Source organism: Gopherus evgoodei, chromosome 14, assembly GCF_007399415.2.
Source record: "Gopherus evgoodei ecotype Sinaloan lineage chromosome 14, rGopEvg1_v1.p, whole genome shotgun sequence".
In the NCBI taxonomy this organism is placed as follows: Eukaryota; Metazoa; Chordata; order Testudines; family Testudinidae; genus Gopherus; species Gopherus evgoodei.
Window position 1 is genome coordinate 27,120,037 of NC_044335.1, and position 26,762 is coordinate 27,146,798.

The following is a 26,762-nucleotide window of genomic DNA, read 5'->3' on the forward strand; positions in this document are numbered from 1 at the left end:
ACAGCTCCCAGGCGCAGTCAGGAAAAGCAGACTGACACGGGCCATTCTGTACTCACTCCATCTCCAGGGGACTGTTTGGAGAAGGGAGGAGGAATGAGGACAAGTGAAACAAAAGCACCTAGTGAAAGTGACATGGATGGTACAAATGTTCTGATTACAGGAAGCAAAGAGGGTGTTGTGTCTACCCCAGAGGCAGCTACATTTCAGCTGTGGGTAAGGCTAGCAGCATGCAGAGTGCTCTGGGATCCTTTGGGATAACAGGGGTATGACTGCTATTTCACCACGTGCTACTGTGATAAGCAGACAGACAGGGAAACCTGTCCACAACTTCAAAGTTTATCTAGGCTGCTCGCCACAAGGGTTAATGTCCCAATAGCAGAAGGGTTACAACATGCGGGGGCTCGGCACTTGGGCAGGGGGTTACACAGAAGTCAAAGCTGCACAAGTGGAAAAATCAAATGATCCAACCCTTTACCCCCAATCCCTGATAGAAGAATGAGGGGAATATTCAATAGGGAGAAGCAAAGGGATTTAAAGTAACCAGACTGGAGGGCTCAGGAGCTGGGTGAGATGCCCGAGTGCAGCTCAGAATGAATTTGTTTCTATGACTGAGTCACAAACCTCTTCAGCCACACCAGGGCCAAGAGAGATCGCTGTAATGGCCCCACTGAAGGGCAAGGGGGCCAGCAAAAGGCAGGGCATCCTCAGGCAGGGCATCAGCAGAAACTGCAAGAACTGACTCAGCCTGGTTAAGGCTGCTCCATACAGGAAAGAGAGTAGCTGGGGAATGGAGTCAGTTTGTGAATGGAGCCTGCAGCCCGACAGTGTCTGTAAGCAGATCTGACATGGAAGCGAGAAGTGACACAAAGCAAGACCCGAAGCCAGGAGAAGCTGAACAATCCGCTGCGATGTTCCATTTGTTTTGTTGGTTTCGTTTTATTTGCTGCACTCTATTTTGCTGATACTCGGGCCAGGAGAAGATGAGAGATCAGTGGTGATCTGCTGTAAGATGAGCCCAGCTCCACTGAAGCCAGTGAAGCTATGCTGATCTACCACAGCTGAGGGTCAAGTTCAAAGTCAAGTGAGAAAGCAGCTCCTCCAACTCATCAGCTGCAGGGAATTTCCTTTAATCTAGCTCCTCCTGCCCCCATTCTCTTTCCCCCTCCCCCCTGCCCATGTGGGGTATGTGGGAGGCTCCTATCTCCTCTGAAGTGCCTTCCTCGCATCCAAGTGGTTCTTGCACACTTGGGCCTGGATACTATCCAGGATTCCAACTGTAGCATCGTGAGGAGGATCTCGGAGTGCACCTGTGCCCTCGCGTTACCATGGGAGAATGGAAGGAGCCAGGCCATCCTGCCCCTGAACTGAAAGTGAGACAGGAGAGAATTGGTCATTTCTTTTGAAGGGATAAACTACAATTCAATTGGCTGAGGCAGAATCATGGGGTCATTCACTGCTCACTGTGTAGTAAACTGGTTTTACCTTGTCTCAATCAGCAGGATGGCGTTTGCGTGGATACTTTGTTACCTCCTCAAGAACGACTAACCACAATTAAAACATGTCCACTGTGAGGTGTACACAAATACATACACCAGCTGAGCTGGATCACACAATCCAGATGCAGGGAATCTGTGGCATGGGGCAAGACCTGCCCACTGCATACAGAATATGCAATGGGCTGATGACCATCTACCATCGTGTTCAGACAAAAATCTCTCCGCTAAAGAACACGCTGCAGCCCAGGCTGGGCTGGACTGAACTGGCTCTCAGGGCAACCAGCACTCGGCTCAAGGAGGCTCCAGAGTTTCTGAAGAATCAGAGCTTCTGTTTGGCAAGATTTTAGCTCACAGAGCTGTGCAGGAACCCTCCCTAATGTGAAGCAACGCACTGCCGTTTTCTGGACTCTGCAAACAGCCTGGAAAAACAACTGCACACCAGACATGGGCTACCCCAGAGTGGGGATTTTAGCTTACCCTCTATCAAGGCAGACAGTAGGATCTAGGACTAGGCACCTATAGGGTACCTGCCCGCTTTCAGATGACACCAGCCTCAACTGCCGGGCAGTGGGAAGAGAACAAAGTAGGGATGCAGTGCCAAGAAGAGGAGTGGGGTTGTGCCTGGCTTGAGATGCAGGTGATCAGCGATGTTCAGAGAGCACTAGAAAATGGGCAGCAGCGAGTTGCTCTGTCCAGCACTTTATTTAGGACCAGGGCCCAATGCTGCTGAAACCCTGAAGGGCGAGTCACAGTTTCTGACCCTGCAAGGGGCACAACAAGAGCGTCCCAGGCACAGAATCTCTGGAATACTCTCCTCACTCCCTGTACAGCCATCTGAACTCTTTCCTTTCTGGCCAGGTTCCAGTATTTCCATCCACAAACTGGAAGTGGGCCACTGGATTCCAACTAGTCAGCAAATGGCAGCACAAATGAGAGTGTCTGAGGTGGAGAAGGGCAGGACAGAAAACTGGAAACAGCTCAGGCAGCCAGGAGAGGCAGGAATTTCTCTCAGTGGTCTGAGAGTAGACGGTGTATATAAGTGACCTTTCTCTTCTGCTGCCCCAGCCTAGCACCACCTCCCAAGGCCAGAAGATGCAGAGGCCACCATGAGTCTTTGATACTTGCTGATGCTGCAGCAATTCCCAAATTCTGCTTCAGCACAGGGGGCTCACTGGTTGCCTTCTTGAGGTTCCCTCCCACTTTTCAGTGCTAAGACCATGCAGGATGTTTATTAAAGAGAAGGAAAGTATTTGGAAGGTCATGCTGATATTTTCATGGATCCTCTTCTCAGCAGCCAGCAACTAGCGTAAGGGTATTTCACTGTTAGCATCCACCGATTTCCCTCCACCCTGCCATGCTACAAGTGTTAATTTCAGCTCAGAGATTTATAAGAAAGCTGCCTCCTCTAAAGCAGGGGTCTCAAACTCAAATGACCACAAGGGCCATGAGGTCTAGTGCACTGGCCCGAAGACCGCATCACTGACACTCGCCCTCACTGCCCCGGCCCCCACTCCACCCCTTCAAGGAGGCCCTGCCCTACCTCTTCCCATCCCCTTCCCTGAAGTCCCCACCCCAAGACTGCCCCTTCCCTGTCACCAGGTGGTGCAGGGTACGGCAGGGGGCTCAGGGCAGGGAGTTGGTGTGTGGGGTGCAGGTGGTGTGCAGGGTACGGCAGGGGGCTCAGGGCAGGGAGTTGGTGTGTGGGGTACAAGAGAGATGAGGGACGCAGCAGGGGGTTGGGGTGCAGAAGGTGGCTCAGGGCAGGGAGTACAGGAGGAGTGTGGGGTGCGGCAGGGGGCTCAGGGCAGGGAGTTGGGGTGCAAGCTCCAGCCCGGCGTCACTTACCTAGAGCGGCTCTGGGGTGGCAGCGGCATGCGTCAGGGCCAGAGCAGGCTCCAGGCTCCGTGCCGCTCCAGGAAGCGGCTGGAACCACAGCCCCTCGGGGAACGGGGCTGGGCAAAGGGCTCCGCTGCTGCTCCTCCAGGTACCTCCCATGAAGCTCCCATTGGCTGCGGTTCCCTTGAAACGAGGCAACACAGGAGCCCTCTGCCTCTTCCGCCCGCCTCCCCCGTCCTGAAAGGAGGTGCTACTAGCTGCTTAAGGGAGCGCCACAGGGGCGCAATCCCATGACCGAATAGTTTGCCCATCCCTGGCCTGGAGGCAGACAGAGGGGCGGGGGGGGCGCAGGGAGCTTGGAGGGCTGCACAGAAGAGCCCCACGGGCCACGTATTTGAGACCCCTGCTCTACAGCATCACAGATTCTAGATAGAGATTTTTGAATTAAAAAAAAAGTAAAGAAAAAAGGCCAAGATTTGTTCCTTCAAAAATTCATCATTTATTCTTCCTCTTTAAAATAATTCAACTAATCTAAAGAACCAGCTTCATTTTACTGACAGAACAAAAGTAAGAGATGAATTTCAGTCTCCTCCCCTGCACCTTGCAGCCTCAGGCCTCTGCTCCTCTCCCCACTTACAAACAGGAAGCCTCACAACAGTGATCTTCTATGGTACGTGATTTGGGAAGGAGAGGGGAATATTTGCATATTAGATTATGAAACTAAACATGCATTTCACACATCTCAATACCCCAATTCTCAGTATGGATTCTCACAAGTTCTACATTTGTGCTAGAGGAATAAAAATGCAGAAGCACAGCTGGATCCCCTAGCCCCAAAGGAGAGGCACAGAGAGAATGTGAAGATGGGGCACATTAGGGAAAACAAAACAAAAATTACAAACCAAGAGGCATCTTTCTGTCTAGGCACAAAAATGTTAGTGTTAAAATCTTTCTTGTAACAGTGCAGACAGGTGTCAGGATCACTCTGATCTTCTCAGCTTGCTAAATGGATGAGGTGGTCTTGGCCAGGCCCAGCTAGATGGGGCCTGGAGGTAGAGGAGGGAGCTAGAAAGGTCCCATTATGCAAGATGTCGAGAGCCCCTGCTCCACCAACACTCAGCTGAACAGGACTCGTGCAGGACACTGCTCCCTGTTCTCAATAAAACTGGCTCATCTCAAATTCATTATGAAACTACATACTACAAACATGCTGATAACGTCTACCTAGCATCCCGGCCAGCCAGGCCTCCTCCCACTTCCACAGCAAGTCAACTGGAGCTTCATCACCACCCTCCACTAAGACACACACTGGGTGGGATGAGCTTGCATCTGGACAACAGAGACAACAGGGGAGATTTTCAGAGGAAGTTGCATGCCCAACTGCCCTCTGTGCCTTTGATCCCCAGATCAGTCTGTCCAGGGGAGTGAAGTTACAGGTCACGAGACAACCACTAACCACTCACCAGGCATGTCACAGGCTCTAACCTCCCACATAGGTCCTGGGACCAGTCAATCCATTTCCACTCTCATCACAGACCCTGTCCGTGTTGGATAGAGGGGCAGAACTATGGTGCTGGACAGAATGCTGCATCTAGCAGAGGACTGCTCCATTCCAAGGTCTGATGACAGCACTGCCTCTTACATGAGAGGCCTGGGGTCCCCTTGAGGCTGCAAGATTGTGTGATGGGCTGATTTTCTGTGACAAACTAATAGAGGGTTTAGGGAGGATCTTGGAATTGCAAAGGAAGGGGGATCTCTAAAGAAGAGTCCTTTTCTCATGGCTGCTCCTACTCCCTTCCTTCCCTTCCCTTTGACAGCCAAGTTCTTTAGCTGCAGGGAAAAAGCGATTAGAAGGTGGCAGCCAAAATAAGAGGACCTGCATGTATAGATGCTGCTCTGGTTAGTGTCTGGGATTCAAATAGATGCAAAGAGCAGCAGATCCTCCAGGCACAGGTAATTCATATGCTAGGACTATAGACCAGAGAACAATAGCACAACTCCGCAGCCTCTAGGGCCTGCACTACCTTCCTTTAGGGACATGGTCCATTCATCTGGCTGAGGCTTGTTTCTCAACCATGTCTAATGGGAATGGAGGCAGATGTCTCTAATTATCAGCCACTGCATCCAATAGAGACTGGCATCTCAATTACAATGGCACTAGCCTGAGGAAGATGCCTGGCTGTTGGGGCAGCAGCTGGTTAGTGCCTCCAGTATACGGTCTGTCTGTCGTTTTACATGAGAAGCAACAACTTCTAGGGATTTTGTTTCAAGGACTCAGCTAACATTTGAATAAGCAGACTAAGGGGTCACAGGGCCAGGTGGTTTGGAGGCGACTTGAACATGCCTTATTCAGCTATGGATGAAATTATAAAACCAAAGATTACACCCTAAAAGGACCACAAAAGAGAGAGATGTGCCTCCCTCCTCTTTTTGCATGTTGCTCATCATCTTAGATTTCCAGTGTCTGTGTCTACTCTGTAGAGTGCCTAGCATGAAGCAGCCCAGTTCCTGATCAAGGAATCTGGGTGTTACCTTAGGAATAATGGAAACATAGTGCAGGTGAGGAGCCCTGAAAAGAGCCCTGAGCCAACACTACAAACAGCACATGCAGCCTCACACCTCCTCGCCCTGGTTTTGGAGGGATAGGCTACGGGGGCTAGAGGGGATATTGCCATCTTCAGAGAATCACAGAACTGGAAGGGACCTCGAGAGGTCATCTAGTCTAGTCCCCTGCACTCATGTCAGGACCATCCGTGACAGATGTCTGTGGAATCCCCATCACTGGAGATTTTTAAAAGCAGGTTAGACAACCTCCCCAGGCAATTTATTCCAGTGCCTAACCACCCTGACAGTTAGGAAGTTTTTCCTAATGTCCAACCTAAACTGCCCATGCTGCAATTTAAGCCCATTGCTTCTTGTCCTATCCTCAGACGTTAAGAACAACAATTTTTCTCCCTCTTCCTTGTGACAACCTTTTATGTATTTGAAAACTGTTACGTCCCCTCTTAGTCTTTTCTTTCCCAGACTAAACAAACCTCATTTTTTCCATGGCCCATCTAATCCATGGCCTCTCTGTTCTAAAGGTGGCTTGTCCCAGCCCACTCTGCACTGAAGAGGGGTCGATATCCTATTTCACTCTACTCTAGTTCAGATACTCCCCTCATCCCCCTAGTAGTCTCTGAGCTCCCCTCAGAAGCACATGAATACATTGTATGAAGTCAGTGCATTATGCAGAGCATATACATCACATTCCTTAGGGAGGCAGGTTTCCTGCTGTAGTCACAGACCTGCATGCTGGGCGGCAGGAATACAGCAGCTCACTCAGAAGGTATTTTAAGCCCCACAAGCCTCCCGTGAACAGGCTTGGAATCTGGAGTGGCTGCCTAAGAGCATGGACTCACACCCAAGGGAAGAGCCTATGGAGAAAGACAATGAATTGGGGCAGAGGGAAAGTAGCTTGGCCAACGCATTAGAAGCCATCTACTGCTCAAGCGGAACAGAAAAACAAGCCTGTTATACTCCCCCAAGGAAGTCACAACCTCAAAGCTCAAGTACCAGGTTCACTGCAGTGCAACAGGACTCAGCACAAGGAATCACCAGTTAATGGTCCCGAACACTACCTTACAATAGAGTTAATGCAGTATTAGCGATACAAGCCTACATTTTCAGAGACCTCTTCCAATGTTGCTGGATGAATTTTGTATCCACAATTAAATGCAGGTGAAAAATTGCAATTAACTGGGCCCACAATCACTCCCATTTAGAAAGCTGACTATGTAACTGCATCTGCATCTACTCGCAAGCACACAAAAAGCATGTGCAATAGCAGAAGGGCTGAGGCCTATTAAATATCAAGCTCAATGTGACCAGGATCTCTGTCTTACATCTGAACTGGCACTTCCCAACAAAAGCACTGCCTAACACCAAACTGGGGCAGGAGCCCGGTAGGATGGTAGCCACTCAGAAATCCAGGCTTTCCTTGGGTTTCCCACCTAAACAACAATCTTACTATGCTTTGCTTTTGAGATGTGACAAGATCACAGCCCAGAGCGACGTGACTACGGGCATTAAAAAGGCTTGAACAATTGGTGTTAAGCACCCCTCAAAAATAAAAGTGACAAGAGCAACTTTTAGCTTTGCTAGTCATCTCCCTGCATACTGCACTAACAGCCATGCAGATAAAAGTTTAATGGTGAAAGGACAGTACTTCGTTAAAACGCATTAACGCTTCTTTGGAGTTCACGAACCACAAGGGATCTCTGTGCAGTTTCTGAGAAAGCAGCATGTGACCAGCTCACGTTTTTCTGGAAATGGCAGGAAAGATATTCTATCCCATTAGCACCCCACACTATGCCATAAATCAGCTACTAGAACCCAGCTGTGCACAGAGCAGCTGGAGGGAGGGGAGATGGACTCACTTCAACAGCCATGGATGACCTTCATGCCATGACTCCATGAGACTGCAGGGAATTTACACAAGAGAATTCCATGTGGTCATATGTTTGGAAGCCAGCAACCATGGCCAGTTCAGCAAGGAGTGATGGCGCTGGGTGTATGGAAAACCAGAAGGAAAGGAAAGACGGGGATAAAAGTGAGCAGCCTGATGTGGAAAACACTGGAGGGGACCAGAGGAAGGAGATTCTATCCAAGCAGTGGAAGTGCTGAAGGATGTTTTGGGTTGGTGGTAGAGTTTGGACAGATAAGCAGCCTGGCAGCACAGTCAGAGATGGAACTGTGGCTCAGCCATGAAGTGGTGCATGGCTGCACAGTTTTCTTCTCAGTCTCACAAGATAAGCATGATTCAGCCTTATCAGAATTTGGATGGGAGCCCAAAGAAAAGCAGCTGCAGGAAATGGGTTTGGTGACTCAGGAGGGGGGCACTTTTCTCCAGAGGTCTGAGGAACCAGCGCTCCGGCATGGATTGAGAGAGCCCTGTACTGCTGGTATCAGCTCCTGGATGAGAAAAGTTGACGTCCTGACAACTTATTGCCCAGAAAGATCCCCTAGAACCTTTTAAGTGTAAGAGTGCTAACCTCAGCATCCTGCCAAGTTTTGTTTAGTGAATTAAATTCCAGCCAGCAGTTTCAATAGGACACTTCATCCACAGATTATAAAGCCAGAAGAGATGGCTGTGTTTGAACTGTTGTATATCAAAGGCCTCCCTGAATTGATTCCAGTCTGGACTAGAGCAAAACAGCCAATCTGATTTTAAAATTACCAGAGAATCCACCACAGCACTGTTCCAGGGGTTAACTGCCCGCCTAGGAATGGCTGTGTAGCACTGATGCACACTGTTTAAAAGTCATTGTATTCCATACTGAAGGAGGATATTTCAGCAGCTAGATGACATTCCCCGGTCTGAAGGATACAAAACACTTTTGTACTCTGCATTTTCTATGCAGGTCTAATGAGGAGTGGTCAGGCAGTCAAGTGGGATTGCCAATTTAGGATTTATTTTCAGTTTATTAAGTATGCCAACTGCATTTCTGTGAATAATTCTATTGCTTTATTCATAAATCCTTTACATTCACATAGTTAGCATCTTTTATCATGGACCTGCAGACTGCTTTGGGGAGGACCAAGACAGCCAACTGGCACACAGCTTAAGAGGGGAAAGGAAAATATTGCCTAAAGACCCTGAGCATGCGTGCCTGTCAGGGAGACACTGATCACTGTGAGAGGCGGGGCTGGCCAACAAGCGAGAGGGACTCTCACTTGCTAATGCAGCTCCCGGTCCAGCTGTGGAGGGGGGTAGGTCTCTATTATGCACAAAGAATGCTCCACCCCTGAGGCAGAAATGTAGCAGCCTGCCTGCCTGGTAACATCTGTTACTTCTTGAGAATCAAAAACACACTGAAATATTAGTGTCATGGTACTGAAAATTGTTTTGTAAAATAAACCTCACATTTTGTTAACGTTGCTGTAGATGGTTAATTGATCTCATCCCCAGAGGCAGAAATTTAGCAGCTTGTTGCACAATAACATTGGGCTTGTCTACACTGGCAATAGCGTTAATGTTCCTATTGTTAGTTAGCTGTTCCCATTCTCAGTCAATTCCCCCAGAAGCATAAAACCTGTAAAAGTTATAAGGCCCCTACATTGCCAGAATGATGTAAAGCCTTATAAGTGACAGTAAGATCTTCCTAGCTGATTCCCTATGTACTCTCTCACTTTTTTCCTGTGCCAAAGTGGCACAATGGGGTTAGATTACAGCTCAGGATTTATTTTACTTATCCATTTAAAACAAAAAAAACAAAACCCATCTACTCACCGCCGGAGGGCAAATAAAACATTTACCAAGCAGTTAATAAAATGTCAGTACAATCAGAACTAAGCACTTCCCAAACTACCCAGCCAGGTCCAGGACAATGATTGGCAAAACTGTTCATGTTTGAAAGTCTGAGCAATTGAAAGTGCCGTTCTATTTTTTGGTTTTTTTGTTGGTTTGTTTGTTTGAGGGGGAGGGGGTGCTGTTTCGTGTTCTGTAATGTAATTTAAATAAAAATCTAGATTATAACTGGAATGCAGGGTATTAGTTACTAAGTATTTGTAACTTTACTTTCATGCGTTTAGGAAATGTTGAATAGTTATTGTGACTTTTTTCTGTATTGTACTTTAAATAACTTACCAAAACAATTGAAACTGGTGTGATTATATTGAATTATTTTGACAAATAAATTTTGCAGAATTTTGCATTTTTTATTTTTTGGTGCAGAATCCCCCCAGGAGTATAACCACAAATCATCTCCTTCCGGTGCCGTTAAAAAGCAAGAGGAAATACTGAGGTGATGTCACCAGAGAGATCTCAGAGTGGGAATTAGAGAAGGATAGCAACCATCAGATAGTGAAAAAAAAAAAAAAAAAAAATCACACCAGCTTAACTACTCAAGCAAGAGGGATGTGGTTCAAAGCAGTCATGAGAAAACATAGGAGAATTTCCCAGGGTAGTGGATCTGATCCTCCTTGCTCATCTCAAATGCCTCTCCGGGGAAGCAGACCATTTGGCAAATAGTGCTCTCCGCTTGTGACAAGGGTCCTAGCCAGACCTTGGACTGAATGTGGATGGGAGGGGGAGGGAAGGGAGGACCCATTCACCCTGTTCACTCACTGTCCCAACGTTTCTTCTACAAGGGCTAAACACAACACAGTAACCTACAAGCACTTCATTAGATAGGGTAAATTGGAACCATCTGACATGTGTTACCTAGCTTTAGTTTTGGTTAGACCCTCAGGGGCAATGCTAATACAAATCTAACTTTCCTCTTCCCAGAGGATCACGTTGTTAACTCTTTCCATCATCAAAAAGTTTTGCTGAGGCAAATATACTTTGATTTCCTGCTGTGTGAAGCAACTCCTGCCCACTTGAAACTGAAACCCTCATTTCAGCTGAAGACTCCAGGTGCTAGTGTAAATACCAGTAAGTTACAACAAACATGGCAGGAGACAGGATTTTGCTCAGCTCCCAAAGCACACTATGATTAACTGTAGAGATGGATTTTTCACTCAATGCAAGAGCACAAGATTGGCAATTAAAGTTTCCCAGACTCTATTCCTAGCTCTGCCACTGCCAGTTTGTGGCCTTGGGCAAATCACATAACCTCTCTACACACTGGCCTCACTACACTTAAAAACAGATATTTACCTATTTGCAGGATGGAAAATTAGCATTTGTGGAGTGCTTTGACTTGGAGATCCTTGAGCGTAACGTGCCACACAGACGAGCTAAGTACGATCCCTTTATTAAAATGGGGTGAAATTGCCCATGGCGGCAGACATGGTGTACACAGAGCAAGAAGCAGCTCCTGCCTTAAAGGGCTTACCATGCAAGTAGACAAGACAGACAATGTGTGGGAGGAGGGAAGCAGTAGCATCCCCAACAGAGACCGATTCAGTGACTTTGCCCAAGGTCACACAGGGAGTCTGAGCTGGGAACTGAACCCAGATGAGACGGAACCACAAGCCTGAAGCCATCCAAAGACAGGTGCCAACCAGACAAGATGCAGATCCTGTACTTTCATGTGGCACATGCCCCAGCATCATGAATGCCAATTCAAGCCAGTCCTGGGCTTGTTTTAGAGGAGTTCAAAAAAAAAGTAGCTCCTGAGCAGAGAATATTCCTCCCTACTGATGAACACGTCCACTGCGGTGCTAGAACACGCTCAGACAGGCCAGAGAGAAAAGGAAGTTAGGGAGTGAGAACGCATATAAACCCTTCAATTGCTGACAATATCCTAAGAAACATGCAGGAAGTCAGGACATAATCCAACAGGGACAAATCTAGACAGTCAAAAAGCAGCAGAGGCTCTTGAACACCTTTTGGTGTGTCAATAGCAAGGCCTTTGGCCAGCACTTCACTTCGATACCATTCAATCCTGGGTGTCATCTGTATGTTCTATTAGGCCATGTTATTTTAAAGTCTTGTTCTCAGGCAGGGATGCCACTTAGGTAGTTTGTAGATCAGATCAGCTGTTTGACCCTTAGTAAGGCTAGTGCAGAAAGTAGAAAACAGTAATGGCCATCGGTTTATTCTGTTCACAATGAGGTTCTCTAGCATTGAGCAGCTCACGTACACAAGAGAGACCGGGAAGAAAAGTCCTTTAAACAGTTTAGCATTGGCTTTGGGGGCCGTAGCATTATAACCTTAGCTACTGACTATAGGGGCTCTGCCCTATACAGCACTATATAAGAGACAGCTCTGCTCAGATATCCAGTCAAAATAATTGACCAGCACACACACAAGAGGGAGGTCTGGCACTTACCGGGATTTTGCTTGGATGCTGCTCTCGGATCTGCTGCACCTCTTTCGAACGATCCACTGGGAAGGAAAGAGAACAAAGCTTTGAGAAGGGGTCTGAACCAGCGCACTTGGGCGTTTCAGACCAAAACAAAGCAATATCCATAAGAGCTGAACTCAAAAGAGAGGGACGTGTTGCAGACAGAAGCAGAAATGGAAGCAATATTTATCAATACAGGGGTCGAACATGCAGAACCATAAGACAGGCAGACACGCTCCAAATGTACAGAAGACCTCTTAGCACTTCCACAGCCCTTTATAGCTCCAAAACTTTCTACAACACTGACCACCGCTGAGAGGCGAGGATCCATTATCCCACTGCATAAAATGAGGACACACCTCTAGTTGAAGTGATTTAAGACACACCACAGGGCACTCGGATTTTCAGGAGAAGTATAAGTCAGGCTCCTAAATCCACACCTAGCCACCAGCCTGATTTCCAAGAGTACTGAGCACCCAATACCTCCCCCTTGATCTCAACAGAGTTCAGCGCTTTTCCGAGTCAGGCAACAGCCCAAATTTTGAGTCCTAATTTATAAAGGTTTCGACCCTCAACTTCTTGCCTCGCAGGCCCACATTCCATCTACACACCCATGTTGCTTCTCCAAAGGAAGAACTGGCCTCAATTTTGATACCTGTTGGCAGGGTTTTAGATGTCACAGCTAGGGTGACCAAATGTCCTGATTTTATAGGGACAGTCCCGATTTTTGGATCTTTTTCTTATATAGGCTCCTATTACCTTCTACCCCTGTCCCGATTCTTCACATTTGCTGTCTGGTCACCCTAGTCACAGCCTACTTACACCCAATCTGGCATCCTAACTGATGTTTCTTGGCAAGAACCACTTGTGTCACCATCACAGAATTATAGCTACAAGCATTTTCTGTTGGCCATGAGAGAATTCACTTCCAATCTCACTAGTGAAGCAGGACAAAACAGAGAGGAAGAGGTAAAGGACAGGAAATTTTTGCACAAAAATCTTCTCCATTTCAGTTCTGTGCCCTTCAAAATCCGATTTCCCACAAGGCGTGGCTCTTATTCCAGTAAAAGCAACAGGCAAAAAGTCAGATTTTTCATTTTTATTTGAGAATTTCAGAGCTGCCTTTGGCTCAGGACGTTCCCCATTCACTTCAGTACCTTTAGAATCAATGGGACTACCAAAATAGATGCCCCAGACACAGCCACCAAACACTGCTGGGGAGGCTGGGTAATAGAGGGAGCAATCAATGGAGAACAGACTCTGGATCAGTTTAGAGAATAGAGTGACCACCAGCTCCATTCTTAGGAAAGACTAAACAGCTCATCCTACACCAATCAGCAGGAATGCACAGGATGAAGCAGTTATGTTTCTAATATTTTTCATCTTTTGGAGCTTTTATTAATGCTTCTGAGAGCCATTTATGGGGCCAAATAAAGCAGGGTGTCATCTTCTGGTGGTATTTCAGTTCCTGGATAGTGAAAATATCACAAAAGACAACCAGATTTCATGATATTTCACTCCAGAAGTGCCTCCCCTTGGGGAAAAATATCCCTTTTATACCCATAAAAACTAAATGCAAATACCAAGATGTTTGGGTTTATTCATGTTTATCCAAACACTAAGAAAACCCTAGCAACACACTCATTCCACAGACCCTACAGGACAAAGACACTACTGAACCCAGAAATGGACTGGCTGTTTCTCCTTTCAGTTTTGCACTCTTCAGAGTTTGCTTTTCTGCAAAACAAAACAAAAACATGCAATATAAAATTTCCATTTCCCAAGTTACTGCCACACCAGGAAACCCTTTGATCTGCAGTAGGTTATACAGTATGTTAGGAGGAGCCATACAGTACCAGTGTTCCAATTCCAGCAGGCTTCAGCACCTCTGGAAAGCAGACCACAAGCGACGAAGGACAGAGCTACATCCAGTATTGCTGCTTACATTCTGCTCTGCACAGTGAAATACATAGAGGGTCTGGTTCTCATTCTCTGCAGACCTAAAGCTCCTACTGAAGTCAATGGGCGTTGTGCACATGCAAATACAGGATCAAGTCCAAAGTGTATTTGTGCCACAAACAACATTGTTTCAGTGTGAGACTCAGACAACTACAAACAACCCCAGGCAGCTGCATACGCCGATTTAGCAAGACTCAAGTCCTCCTTTGAAATCGGTTGCTAAGAGATTATCAGAGTCAGAAGGAGAAATGTTCTGTTACGGCAGATTCTGAACAGCGGCATTTTATTATTCCTTAGGACAAGCATTGTAAATAATTTCATTACAGTGACAGACTAGTGCACTTAGGTGCCCCCACCCCAAGTCAATCAGAAACTTCAGCACATACAAGTCTTGTGTGCACTTCAGGACCCTCTTTATCAGCTGAAGATGATAAAGTCTCTTTCGACTCAATCCTGAAGCAATGTTAATTGACAGGGGACCGTATCCCAAGAAGCAAGCAGAAGTTATGGCTGCCCCTTCTACCTGGCAGCGGGGAAGGGGGGCAGTGCCCTTCCTTTGCCAAGATGCATCTCAGTTGCTGCTCCTGAGTTACCAGGTAGCAACAGCATACCACAGTGGTGCTCTCTCTGCAGGTGGCCCAGAGAGAAGGATGGGCTAGTGGTTAGGGTGCTAACCTGGGCCACTGGAGACCCAAGTTCAATTCTCCACTCTGCAACAGCCTGTGTATGGAACCTTGGCCAAGTCACTTGGTCTTTCTTTGCCTTAAGTCTCCGAACTGTAGAACTGGAACAACAGCTCTGCCCTCCCTCACAGGAGTGTTGTGAGGATAAGAACATGCAAGACCGTGAGAAGCTCAGACACTGTGGTGACAGGGGCCACGTAAATACCTGCATTACAGAGCTGGCTAAGAGGCTGTAGCCTTTCCTCTCCGATCCAGATCCTGCCACAGCCCTGCCTTTGTCACTCGATAATGCAGGTTATGCCAAGGGCTACCCAGCGGGCACCACAGAGAGGCTGCTGGGAGCTGCTGCCCATTCCAAGTAAGCAGGCAGGCTTCTGCGTCATACTCATGCTGGGCTTTGCTGGATGTCCCTTCACTTTGGGATGAAATTCCAAGAGCTGGTGGTCACAATCTACAGAGCCTGCAAGGTTCTAGTGGCAGATTAGTTAAGAAGTCACCTCTATCTTTATGTCCCATCACGTCTCGACTGCTGTCAGTTCCTGGAACAGATCGCTTCAGGGTCTGCTTAGTGCAGCACCCTTTTCTCTGCCAATTCACCAGGCTTCAGGGTACAGTATAAAGCACACCTGTTTAACAGGCGTTTGGATGAGTTTTCACATGGCAGAGTGGAAAGATGTGTCAGCTAAGGACAGCAGCCACTGAGTGAAAGCAGAAATGACATCAGACTTCTGTAGACAGGTGGAAGTGTTTGTTAACTGCAGTTAAGTAATGCAAGGATCCCAGACAATTTATCCTTGACCTACATGTCACCAAACCGGAAACCTTTACATTATCAGAGCTGCAACTACACCCTCTTCCCTGGGCCTCTCACTGAAGGGACATGCCCAGGGCCGGCGCTACCATTTAGGCAGCCTAGGCAATCGCCTAGGGCGCCAGGATTATTGAGGGGGCGGCATTTTGCCAAGGGGGTGGCAGATGGCTCCGGTTGACCTGCTGCAGGCATGCCTGCAGAGGGTCCGTTGGTCCGCGGCTCTGGTGGAGCTGCTGCAGTCATGCCTGCGGCAGCTCCACCGGACCCACGGACCCTCCACAGGAATGCCTGCGGCAGGTCCACCAGAGCTGCGGGATCACCGCGGGGGGGCAGCGAAATGGCCGTGCGCCTAGGGCGCGAGAAACCCAGCTAGTCCTGGACATGCCAGCACCACTGCAATGCTCCTGGCACCAACAAGAGAAGCACCAAACTCAGATGTCACAGAGACTCCTGAGCGAAACATTAAGATCCTGAGCACATGAGCTATGAGTGAAAGAGCAGCCTGTTTCCTCGCTCACACATACATTAATAATCAGGAGGCTAGACCTTCGGATAGCTCCATGGCATAAGAGAACAACATGGCAACAAGATGAACACACAAGCTTCTGATTGGTTCTGCCAGGTGAGACTGTATTGCTAGAGCCCCTTGGAAGCCAGGAATATTCTTGTAATATTACATAAACGAGGAAAATGGCTTATTTCTCTTCCAACTGCTGCTTCAGCAGCGTTTGCAGAATGCATAAAATGAAGTAATTCAGAGAACATGCAAGAGGACAATGCCAACTCAGGGCAGGGCTGGAATGCAGGGGTGATACAAAAAAAGTGTTAGTTTTCAAGGAATGATTGAATTTCAATGAAGAAGAAAAAAAAAGGGTAGGTTGCTCCCTCTGCAGAGAATCCTAAAGCAGCAGGGTTGTGCTAAGGGAAGGGAGACGGGTTCTAAAACAAACATTTAAAGTGACTTGTACTCCCATTGTCTAAACTGACTGAAGTGTAAAATAAAAAAAAAAAGTCAAAAGCCCATCCAGAAATAGGGAGCATCAAGTCTGGATGTTTAAATTCTTTCCATTTTAAATTGCTGACGGCTGTCAGAAACACTGGGAGGAAGTCAGTTATTTTTAAACTGAGTATTTTAAACCTATTGCTACTATGGGATGCACAGACCCTGTCTCTGGGCTTGCCAGGGTCACAGGGACCTGCAATCAGTGCAAAAGCACTTGGGGAGCAGGGGTCACGTGACTGGTCAAATCAGCTCCTGGAGTCAAACAAAGATTCTCATGCAATTTCATTTTTAGACACATAAGGAACTTCCTAGCCCTCAAGGCTGTGGAGAAAAGCCGGGGGGAGGGGGGGTGGAGGTGAGATGACCTGCATGCGCCCTAAGAGCTCAAAAACCAGAATGTAAATAATTAACCCCCAATTTATTATTTTCTTAGAATCTCATGGACTTTAAGCCAGTCTTGTTATTTTGGGGGCCAGACGTGATTTTTTAATGGTTAGGGGTGGCAAACCTACGTTTGTGGCTTTGCTCATAAATAATGAGCCAGGCCACAAACAAGTCGTGCAACCCAAACTCATGTCACTATAACCATTGTCCCACCCCATTCCATCACGTATTCTCCCTAACAGCATATACAGAATACACACAGGCACTACACATATATTTGTGTTTACACCAACACAAAATCCCTATAACTAATTTATAGCCACATAAATATTGCATGCTCCAGTATGCATTTTAAAACATGAACAGAGACAGCACATTCTGAAAAGCACTTCTGGATCCATTTAGATGTGAGGAATCACAGAAACAGGCAGTCATTATTATTAATATACCTCTGAAAAGGAGTCAATCTATCCCTCGGGGCTTCTGCACTAACTTGTGGCTAAGTGACATCTGCTCAGCGTAGTTGAAGCTTTACTGCTTCATTTTTCTCACACAACCACATAAAAGCTTAACCTAGATAAGTTACTGGAGACCAGAGGAAAACACTCACCTGCCTCTTTGCAGAAAGCCATTTACAAAATGCTGCCACATGAGTCAGGCAGCCTGAAATCAGGAGGGATGAATGAAGGGAAATAGATACAGACTGGAATTAAAACCATCATCCAGTTGTGGCTATTACCTTTCTCAGTGGAAAGTGATTAGACTGCAAGCAGAAGGGAGAAGAAAGAGTAAAAGAGCAGAAAACAACAGGAGGGCACGCGGTGGTAGCGGGAGCATCACAAGTCCTGATGCTCAGCAATTAAATAAATAGTCTCCCATTGACTTGAAAGGGACATGGATCAAGATTTGAAAATATAAACCTTCCCCTTGCTTAGTTTCAAGCCAGCGAAAAGCTAGAAGCATCTAGGCTCATCCTAGGAAAAAGGATGTGTGTGTGATGCTCAGATAGGTTAAAAAAACACACTAGATTTTCAACCAGAAACAGATTTTTCCTGATATATACATTCATTCCTCTCACCAAATCCCCACACACCTCAGCACAAGAGGTGGCATGGAACTAATCTGTGCGGCAAATAGCTCTGCTTCCCATGGGAAAGTGGGGAGCAAAGAAAACTTAAGACATGGATGGGCTGTGGAACAAGATGACAAAATGTTTGGAAAACCAAAGTTGGAACACACCATCTCCAGCCCATCTTGCTAAGCAGGGATGACAAGAGCTAATGGTCTCCACACAGTGTTTGAATTGGGTTTGGATAATTTACAAAAGTGCTCTGGGTACAGATTAGCTGGGCTTTCACTTAGTCGTCGTCATTGCTCCTATTTCAAGAAAAGGGGAAGAGCCAATTCCCTCCCTGAAAAACAGACAAAGGTTGTCATCTGCAAGTGCCTCCCTGTAGCTTTTGCTGGCCTGCTCCTCAATCTCTTTATTTTCAAGATATTTATAAAATTAAGTTATTTCTTCAAAGCGGAAAACCACTTCCAAACAGACAGCTTTAAAACTTACCAAATATCAAGAGCAAAACAAACAGTAGCACAGAGGCCCAGTGCCTAGGACAGCTTATAACTAATGGACAAAGAAACCATTTCATTTCTAGGGCAACATTGTAAGCACACGAGCTAAAATCCACATATGCAAAAACTCACATTTGGTAATTGCTAGAAAGGATCTGAACTATTTGCTTTGCACACAAATATGCCAGACTGCATGTACACGTTTGCAGTTTGGTTCTTGGGAAACCACTGAAAAATCCAGCCTTTAAGTCTCAAGTTTACTCTCCCCCCCCACCCCTTTTGGCCTTTGCAACACATCTCTAAGCCATCTTACTGAGCACAAAAGGCATCAAATAATTTCTGTACAACTGATGATCACCAATATACTTATACAGCACTTTTCATCCATGGACCATGCTCTACAGAGGTGACATCTGTCTCCAAGATGGAGAAATAGACAGTAAGTGATGCCACTTCTCCTATGGCACACACTAAGCCAGTAGCAGAGGCAGAAACAGTTCCCAAGTCTCCGGCTTCCTAGCCTGGAGCCATTCACTGGATCACCCTTTCTCTGCTGCTGAGTCACTGGAGCAGTAGATCTGTTTGACCGCAACATACGCCTCCCAAGAAGAAGTGACAGACATGCAAGACTTATTTTTCCTGGCAGTTATATTTGTAGTTTGTGCCCTGTGCTCTTGTTATCAGACAGTCTTCTGGAACATGGATATTGATTTAACTGGAATGAGAGAGATTTGTTTAGTTTTTCTTGTACTCAGTATTTTGCTAGCCTCATTAATCAACCTTGCATCATACAACATTAAACCATGGCAGAGACAACCTCCATCGTCACTGCTATGACTAGATCTATATAAAACAAGCGTGGCTTTAAAACTCTGGGCAGGACCTTAGTTGAGCACAAACTGAAAGTAACAGTGAGCCTTGCTCCAAATAATCAAGCTATTTCTCTACAGCAGTTTTCAGTGTGCGCATGTGCAATATATATAAAGCAAGGGAAAGCTAATTCAAAGACAGAAGAACTACATTTAGTAGTCACCATTCCTCCAAGCCATCTCCTTGAACCTCACCATGGCAAAACCTGTCCTGGTTAGCAGGATCCTTACCACTTCACACAGGGCAGAATTTGACCCTACGTGCTTCCTGTATCAACAGCTGCCTTTTCACTAAACAAAAATAAAAGAAGGGTTTGGATTCCCAATGCTCAAGGCTGATGATCAGCCAGAGAAATGGATCTGGGATGGGAACATGTGACCCACAGCACAGAATGTGGCTAAGGAAGTCTGATGTGATTTGTTGATATGGCTATCACCATGCTCTGGTTGCCCCCTACAGGATGTATGTGAGAACCAAGGCGGATGAGGTAATATCTTTTATTGGACCAACAGACTGTTGCAATAATGGATGTAATGTAATAAACCATAAATCCATTACAACAATCTGTAACCCAAACACTCCCTTTTTGTCCTATGACTAGGGCCCTACCAAATTCACAGTCCATTTTGGTCAATTTCACGGTCATAGGATTTAAAAAAAAATAAACACACGAATTTCATTATTTCAGGTATTTAAATCTGAAATTTCGGTGTTGTAATTGTCCTGACCCCAAAAAAGGATGGACTAGTTTCAGGTCCTTCTTCCAAACGTCCACCTCAACTATATATGGTAACCACACTGGCTGCTTCAGCAGAGGCACCAAGGAGTCAATGGGCTAAGGAGATTGAATATTTTGTCATTAAAGGATGGTCCCTCCAGACCAGGATTGAGACTGCCCTGCCAGTGTGAATGGGAGAAGCTTGCACTGATGCTGTACTTTGGCTTGGAGGCCTTCAGATGCCAATACCTTTCACCAGCAAAACAAACAATTCTCAGGGCCTCACTCTGCAAGTCCCGTATGTGCAGACACCCGGCTGGAGTCAGTGAATGGGCATACAGGACCAGGACTACATATAGTGACAAGTTCAACACTTTTGTAAGTGGGAGCCATTCTGTTCAAGCCACAGCCGTCCAAAGGGAAACAGACGAACTAAATAAGAAGAAATGATGTTTTCAAGCTTTCAAGAGGGAGGCAGAATGGCAGAAAGCAAAGAAAATACTAAATGTATTTTATTAAGATAGTTGAGTGTCTTAAAGAATTTGCTGTCTAGAAAGAAAAGTCTAAAGGAAAGAGCTGATCTACCATGAACTACCACTCCTGCTATGACTAGAAAGGTGTTAACTGGCCACTTCACAGTTTATGTTTTAACTACTTATGCTAAAGAATCTGTTCTACCTTATATATAGCTGTGACAATCTGAGTACATTTTCCAGACCCGAAGAAGTGTTCTGTGTAAACTCGAAAGCTGGTCTCTCTCACCAACAGAAGTTGGTCCATTACCTGTCATGCTGTCTGCTATGTGGCTCAGAACTGTGAGCGCCAGACTCAGGTCAGGCTGGCAAAAAACAGAGGACACACCCGAACTGGTGGTATATTCTGTAATTAGATTTTACCAAACTAGTAGCAAGCATGCACTCCTGGATTACTACATTAGCCTTACCATGGAACCACAGAGGGTCTCCCTAGGCTTTCAAGCGTATCTTGCCATTCAGACAAACTGGACTTCATTATAAACGGTTACTAAAACTAAAAATCACCTCACCTTCCAACCCCAAAGGTTCGGTCACTCACCCCAGGTCAACGGATGCTCCAGATCACATACCAAAGACAATGCTGACAGCCAATTTCTCTAGTAAACTAAACTAAAGATTAGATAAGAAAAAGAAAATAGAAGCGGTTAAAGCAGGTAAAGTATATAACAGCTGAGTCAGCATTTGTAAGTCCAGTTGTTAGCAGAGATGTAATATCTGTTCATTTCCAAAAGTCTCTCAGGGTTACCCCAAAATGGCTTTGGGAACTCTGTCCAATCAATCAGGATTCCCCGTCAGTCAAAAAATGCAGAATCACTCCCAGGGTTATAGTTGAAAACAGTCTGGCATGCTGTTAGGAACACAAAGGAAATCTAGGGAAAAATTAAACCTTAGTTTTAAGAACACTAAAAAAGGGGAAAAATATACCCATCATTTATGACCCAAGGGGTGGTGGAATACTCCACAAGATCACATCCAGGATCATACAACCAATGTCAACAAGCAAGGGCGATATGTCACAAAAAGCAAATCACATGCAAAGCACTAGATTAGAAGGAGAGAGAGAGAGAGAGAGAGAGAGAGAGAGAGAGAGAGAGAGAGAGAGAGAGAGAGAGAGAGTGTGTGTGTGGCGGGGGTAATCAGCTATTTTTATAACTGTGCTCCTCATTTTTTGAGACTGGTACACTTCTGCAACTTTGGGTCCTCTGAAGAGTCACATGCTGGCAATATAGCTTGGGTGTTCCATAGCATCCTCTCCCCCTGCACTGTAAACAATCGCTTCCTGCTCCAGTTGTGCAAGGATTCCAAGAAGAAAACATGCTGTATTTACTTTCTCCAACAGACACTTCCAGCCCTGAACCAATGCAGATGCGTGGGCTACCCAATCCTCCTCCCCCAAAGTACTCAGCCAGCCAGTCAGCTGAGGGAGCAAAAGGGCAAATGGAAAGTACACAGAAACAAGCAGTACTTGCAGCTGCTTGATCCAACCTCCCTACCCCACCCCTACAGCTCTTAGGCTATTTTAATCCTGTTTTCTTTCAAACACAAAGAGCCTTTTGGGGGGGCCTTAATAAAGGCTGAGCAAACTATAGTTAGCAGGCCTATCCATGGTTTCTGAAGCATACGCAGCTGCACCCAACACATTACAAGCAGGCATTTGCTAAAAGAAACATGTTTTTTCTGAAGGACTTTATCAGCTTTTGATATGCAATTAAAGAGTATAACACACAGCAACAGCCCAACCAAGCACACACCATGCATGCTATTCTTGTTTGTTTAGAGTCACCTTTGATTAGCTGCATTATACAAAGAGCAGGCATGTGTCCAAGAACACAGGCTTTTGTGATAACAAGCTATTTAAAAAAAAATTATAGTTCCCAAGAACCTGGTGATTTGAGAGTCACATCAGCAGTTTGAGTGGGAAGGAGGAAAGAATTTATTGCGTAAACTATGAGGTAGGGGCTGTCTCCTCATGCATGCCCGTGCAGTGCCTTGCACAAGATTCCTGACGGAGGCCTCTATTATCATAATAAAAATATAAAAACAAACAGTCCATATTGCACTCCGGCATGGGAAACTTCCGTGAACCTGCCGCATGACAAATTACTGCCTATGGAAAAAGGCTTAAGAAAAAGAAATTTCAGATCATTTCATCAGCTTCCACTGATCCCTATAAATAACATTCCCGTCAAAGATTACATGTTTATAGTAGTTTTATTGTTCTCTTGCTTTCTGCACTGATCCAGCCTTCCTTCAGTCTACCTAGTACTATATTTTAATTTTCTTCTTATTAAATATCTACATCATCATAGCGCTTTCTGTGCATTGTTACAAAAAACAGCTGTATGGTTTGAGCAATATACATTCTAAACTTCGAAAATATTTTCAGGAAGAACAGTACTTTAAAAGGAAGGGGAAGGCTTTGTTCATCTCACTAGGGTGAAAGGTTGGAAAAGGCACCCCGGTAATAAAGGCTAAATGTATTGATGAAAAGTGGCTGATAAATTTCAACACACCTTATAAAGAGGAGTAAGCAACATTAGTCCTATTTTGCCAACTGGGAAACTGAGGCACCAAAGAAAATGTCACACAAGAAGTTGGTGGTACAGCTGAATACAGAAAACAAGTCTCAGGTTACAATCTGGTGCCTTATCCACTAGGACACTTCAAGACACGACTCTTTTGCTCATGGTAAACCACGCCCTAGTCCCCAATTTGGGACTTGCACAGTAAGGTTTTTCAAAAGGACAAATACAAAGAACTAAGTTAAAATAAAATATATATGTAGATACTGCATAAAGGGAGAATCACCTTTACGCTTTTGGAACTGATATTTAGAGTGGCACACATTTAAAAAATGTATACAAGAATGTGGGTGAGATAAATGTGCACATATAATTACCCCCACTATATTCACACATAAAGGTAGGTGCATGTAACTGCAACCACATCGCTGTCATTTGTTTTTGCAGATACCTGTTCTGCACACAACTGTCATAATTGTGCCAAAATCCATTTCTGCACAACATTTTTGTAAGTCTGGTCCTCCAAGGCTTGTTTATATATTGGTGATGGGACCCAAGCCAGAACAACTCCCATGAGCAGTAAGCAAAGAGCTGGAGCTGAAAATTACAACTCAGGCCCATCTTGAAACTAAAGTTTGAGGCCGGAGTGTTCTCAAGCCTTACTATGCTGGTTGGGGCCTGGTACATTCACCATAGCCTGCATTTCATATACTCTCATTGTATTTATTACTTGCATTTTTAAGTGCTCATCAACAAAATTCCTGGGTTCCATTTATCCCTCAGATTTGGAAATACAAGGTCATACTGGAGGTTTATGAAAACTCTACATACAGCAATTATTAACTCTCTCCTCCTTGAAGCAGAACATTTAAGGTAAAAGAAAATTTACTGATCTGACATCAGCCACTTCATTATCCCCTAGTAGAGAAAACAGGATGAAATGTAAGCCTGACTTATCAGTATTTCCCTCAAAAGAATGGAAATAAAAGATCAGGACTATCACTTATTTCTAACAGTACGAAACTAAGTTACATGAAGTTAAATTCAACTCAAATGTAAAACCAAGCATGCCTTCCATTACTGTCAATACATTTACAGCATGCTCATTTAAATCACAGATTGTTTCCTACATTTATTGCATGGCACACAAGGGAACATAAGAATGTATTACTGCTTCTCACACATTTCGCCAACCATATCAGTGAAACAACAGACCCCAAGGCAGCAATCCCCCTTCCTCTTTGAATAGGACAGACTCCATGATTTGGAAAGCTTGTCTTAGATTTGAACTCATTGCCTTCTGGGATTAGAAAGGAAGCTTTCGGAAGACATCATATACAGACGGGCTGGGGTCTTGTCATCTTTGCTTAATAAAAGCTCTTTCTGAATGGAGGTGGCAGAGGAAAAAAAAACAAGTTATTGCACATGTAACAATACTCGTGTGCTGTATTAAGGACGTGGGAACAGTATTATCCATCAAGAGTGACTGCTGCAGATTTGTGGGTATTTTTGAGAGCTCTGAAAAGGTGCAACAACTGGAATAGCTATGGTTTAAAAACGCCATTATTTACTACACTGCATACAGATTTATAAGTGCACATCAAGGAAAGCATCGAGTCTTTAAATAATGACAAACTGTAATGGGGACCATGTTTTCTCTCCCTGATCCCACAGGCACAGGAAGATTATCACTGAAGGAAAAGCAAATGCTTATAGCATCATTACTCTCTCCCCTGAAAAGATGTTCTGGAGGCCACCCATTACATATTGGCTCCTTCTAGGTTCCTTGTTCAATGAGCTTGGCGCTAGGAGCCTGCACTCTATGCCCCACCATTGCAGTGACTTGAGCAAATCAACAATTTTTTTTGGTTGTTGCAGGGATTACATCACCACTAGGGCACGGCTGCAGCTGCTAATTACCTCTGGCTTCCTTCCTCCCCTCTCATCCTCTCCTCTGCACAACTGAACTTCAATTTGAAAAACAAAGCAAAGAGGCACACCTTGCTGCAGCCATGCCGCAGCCAAGCCACTAGCACCCCAAGAGCTGAACCCCTGCACGCATTGGCGGTCACCTGCACAGCGCTCTTAAAGGATACACACAATAAAACCCATCTTAAGCCTCCACAGGAGGAACTAGCCAACACAAAAATATAAATAAATGGCTGCTTATCCGAGGTGGCCTCCTATTAACCATAAAGGTGGAGCAGAGCTGCCTGCGATGCTGGGGCGACAACAGAGCGGTCCCTTAGGACAGGTGACTGGCTGCCCATGGAGACCCAGCTCTGTACAGGTTTCGAAGTGGCAGCATGGCAGCACCGCAGAGCGATTCTACCCCAGGCAGATCAGCTGGGTCTCGCCTCCATCCCCGCGCACGGGGAGACCCACCCCGGGAAGCCCGGCGGGCTGGTTCCTGCGCCCCTGCTCGGAGCCCGCTGATCGCCCCATGGGGGGGGGGGGGGGGAGGAATCTCGCCCCAGGCCAGACTAGCAGGGGCGGGGGCGCCTTCTGCAGCGCGGGGCACGGGCGCTGGAAGCGGGGGGGCTGAAGCTGTTCCCAGCCTATACAGGGGGACCAGTTCGGGTCAGTGGCTCTCAGCCCCCCCCCCGCTGTTCCAGCGGCCCTGGCGCGGGTCACCCCCGGGCGAGCTGGGCCGTGTCCCCTCATCAGCCCCCTGCTCCGCTGCGGCTCAGCCCGGGGCTCGGGCCCTACCCGGGTGCGCAGCCCCGCCCGGCCGGACTCACCGAAGCTCCGCCGCTGCTTGAAGGGCCGGTCCGACGGCATGGCGGGCGGGGCGGGGGCCCGACAGCCCCGGGCGGGGCGCGAGGCGCTCGGAGAAGGGGGCTCCGCTGCAGCCGCCTGGCACCCAGGCTCCGGCAGCAACTGCCTGCCCGCAGCGAGCGGCGGCGACGTCACCACCCAGCCCTTAAAGGGGAGGTGCCCAGCGCCTTTGGCCGACACGCCTCCCCTGCAGTAACCCCGCCCCTACTCATCCGCACCACCCCGCCCAGGTCTCTCCCATCCCCCTGCTGGGCCGCAGGCTCCCTGCTCTGCCCTGCTGCCCCTCCGTCCCGGGCCAGGGGCGCGTCCTTCTCGGCAGTGCCTCCCTGGTCCGGTCTAGGGTGAGCAGATGTCCCAGTTTTATAGGGACAGTCCTGGTTTTTGGGTCTTTTTCTTATATTGGCTCCTATTACCCCCCCCCCCCGGTCCTTATTTTTCACACTTGCTGTCTGGTCACTCTAGATGGGTCCCAGAGCCTCCCATGCTGCACCACTGCCCCTTACTCCCCCCACAAGGCTTCCCCCCTGCTGGACCACAGGCCCTACTTCCCCCTTCCAAATCCCTCACCCCCCCAGCCTCTACTTCCCTCCACACCTCCCCAGGCCTCTACAGCCCCCATCTACATTTCCCTCGTCAAGGCTGGATCCCCACTCTGTTACTCCAAATGCAGGAAGTGGGGGCCTGTAAGGATTTTAAAAATTAATACTTGCCCCTCTAGGCTTGTATTACACTCCAAAGCTTGCAGCTTCTCTCTGACCTTGGTTTGGTAAATGCTGCCACCATCCCAATGCAAAAAAACCTTTTGAACCCAGGAAGGAGC

At 46.6% G+C, this 26,762-nt stretch overlaps 1 protein-coding gene across 2 annotated transcripts in view; it reads right to left on the reverse strand.

Moving 5' to 3' along the window:
- Positions 1 to 26,023, reverse strand: part of MAP1LC3A (microtubule associated protein 1 light chain 3 alpha) — a 29,719-nt gene extending 3,696 nt beyond the window's left edge. The window contains exons 1-2 of one of the 2 annotated variants that reach the window (XM_030533191.1): positions 25,906 to 26,023; positions 12,092 to 12,147 (exon numbers count right to left, since the gene is read on the reverse strand). In XM_030533191.1, coding sequence (XP_030389051.1) covers positions 12,092 to 12,147; positions 25,906 to 25,945 — 96 coding nt within the window. In that variant the 5' untranslated portion in view covers positions 25,946 to 26,023. Of the gene's footprint in view, positions 1 to 12,091; positions 12,148 to 13,786; positions 13,899 to 25,905 lie in introns of those variants that run through there. The other variant, XM_030533190.1, reaches the window with a different exon arrangement.
- Positions 26,024 to 26,762: the final 739 nt, after the last annotated feature.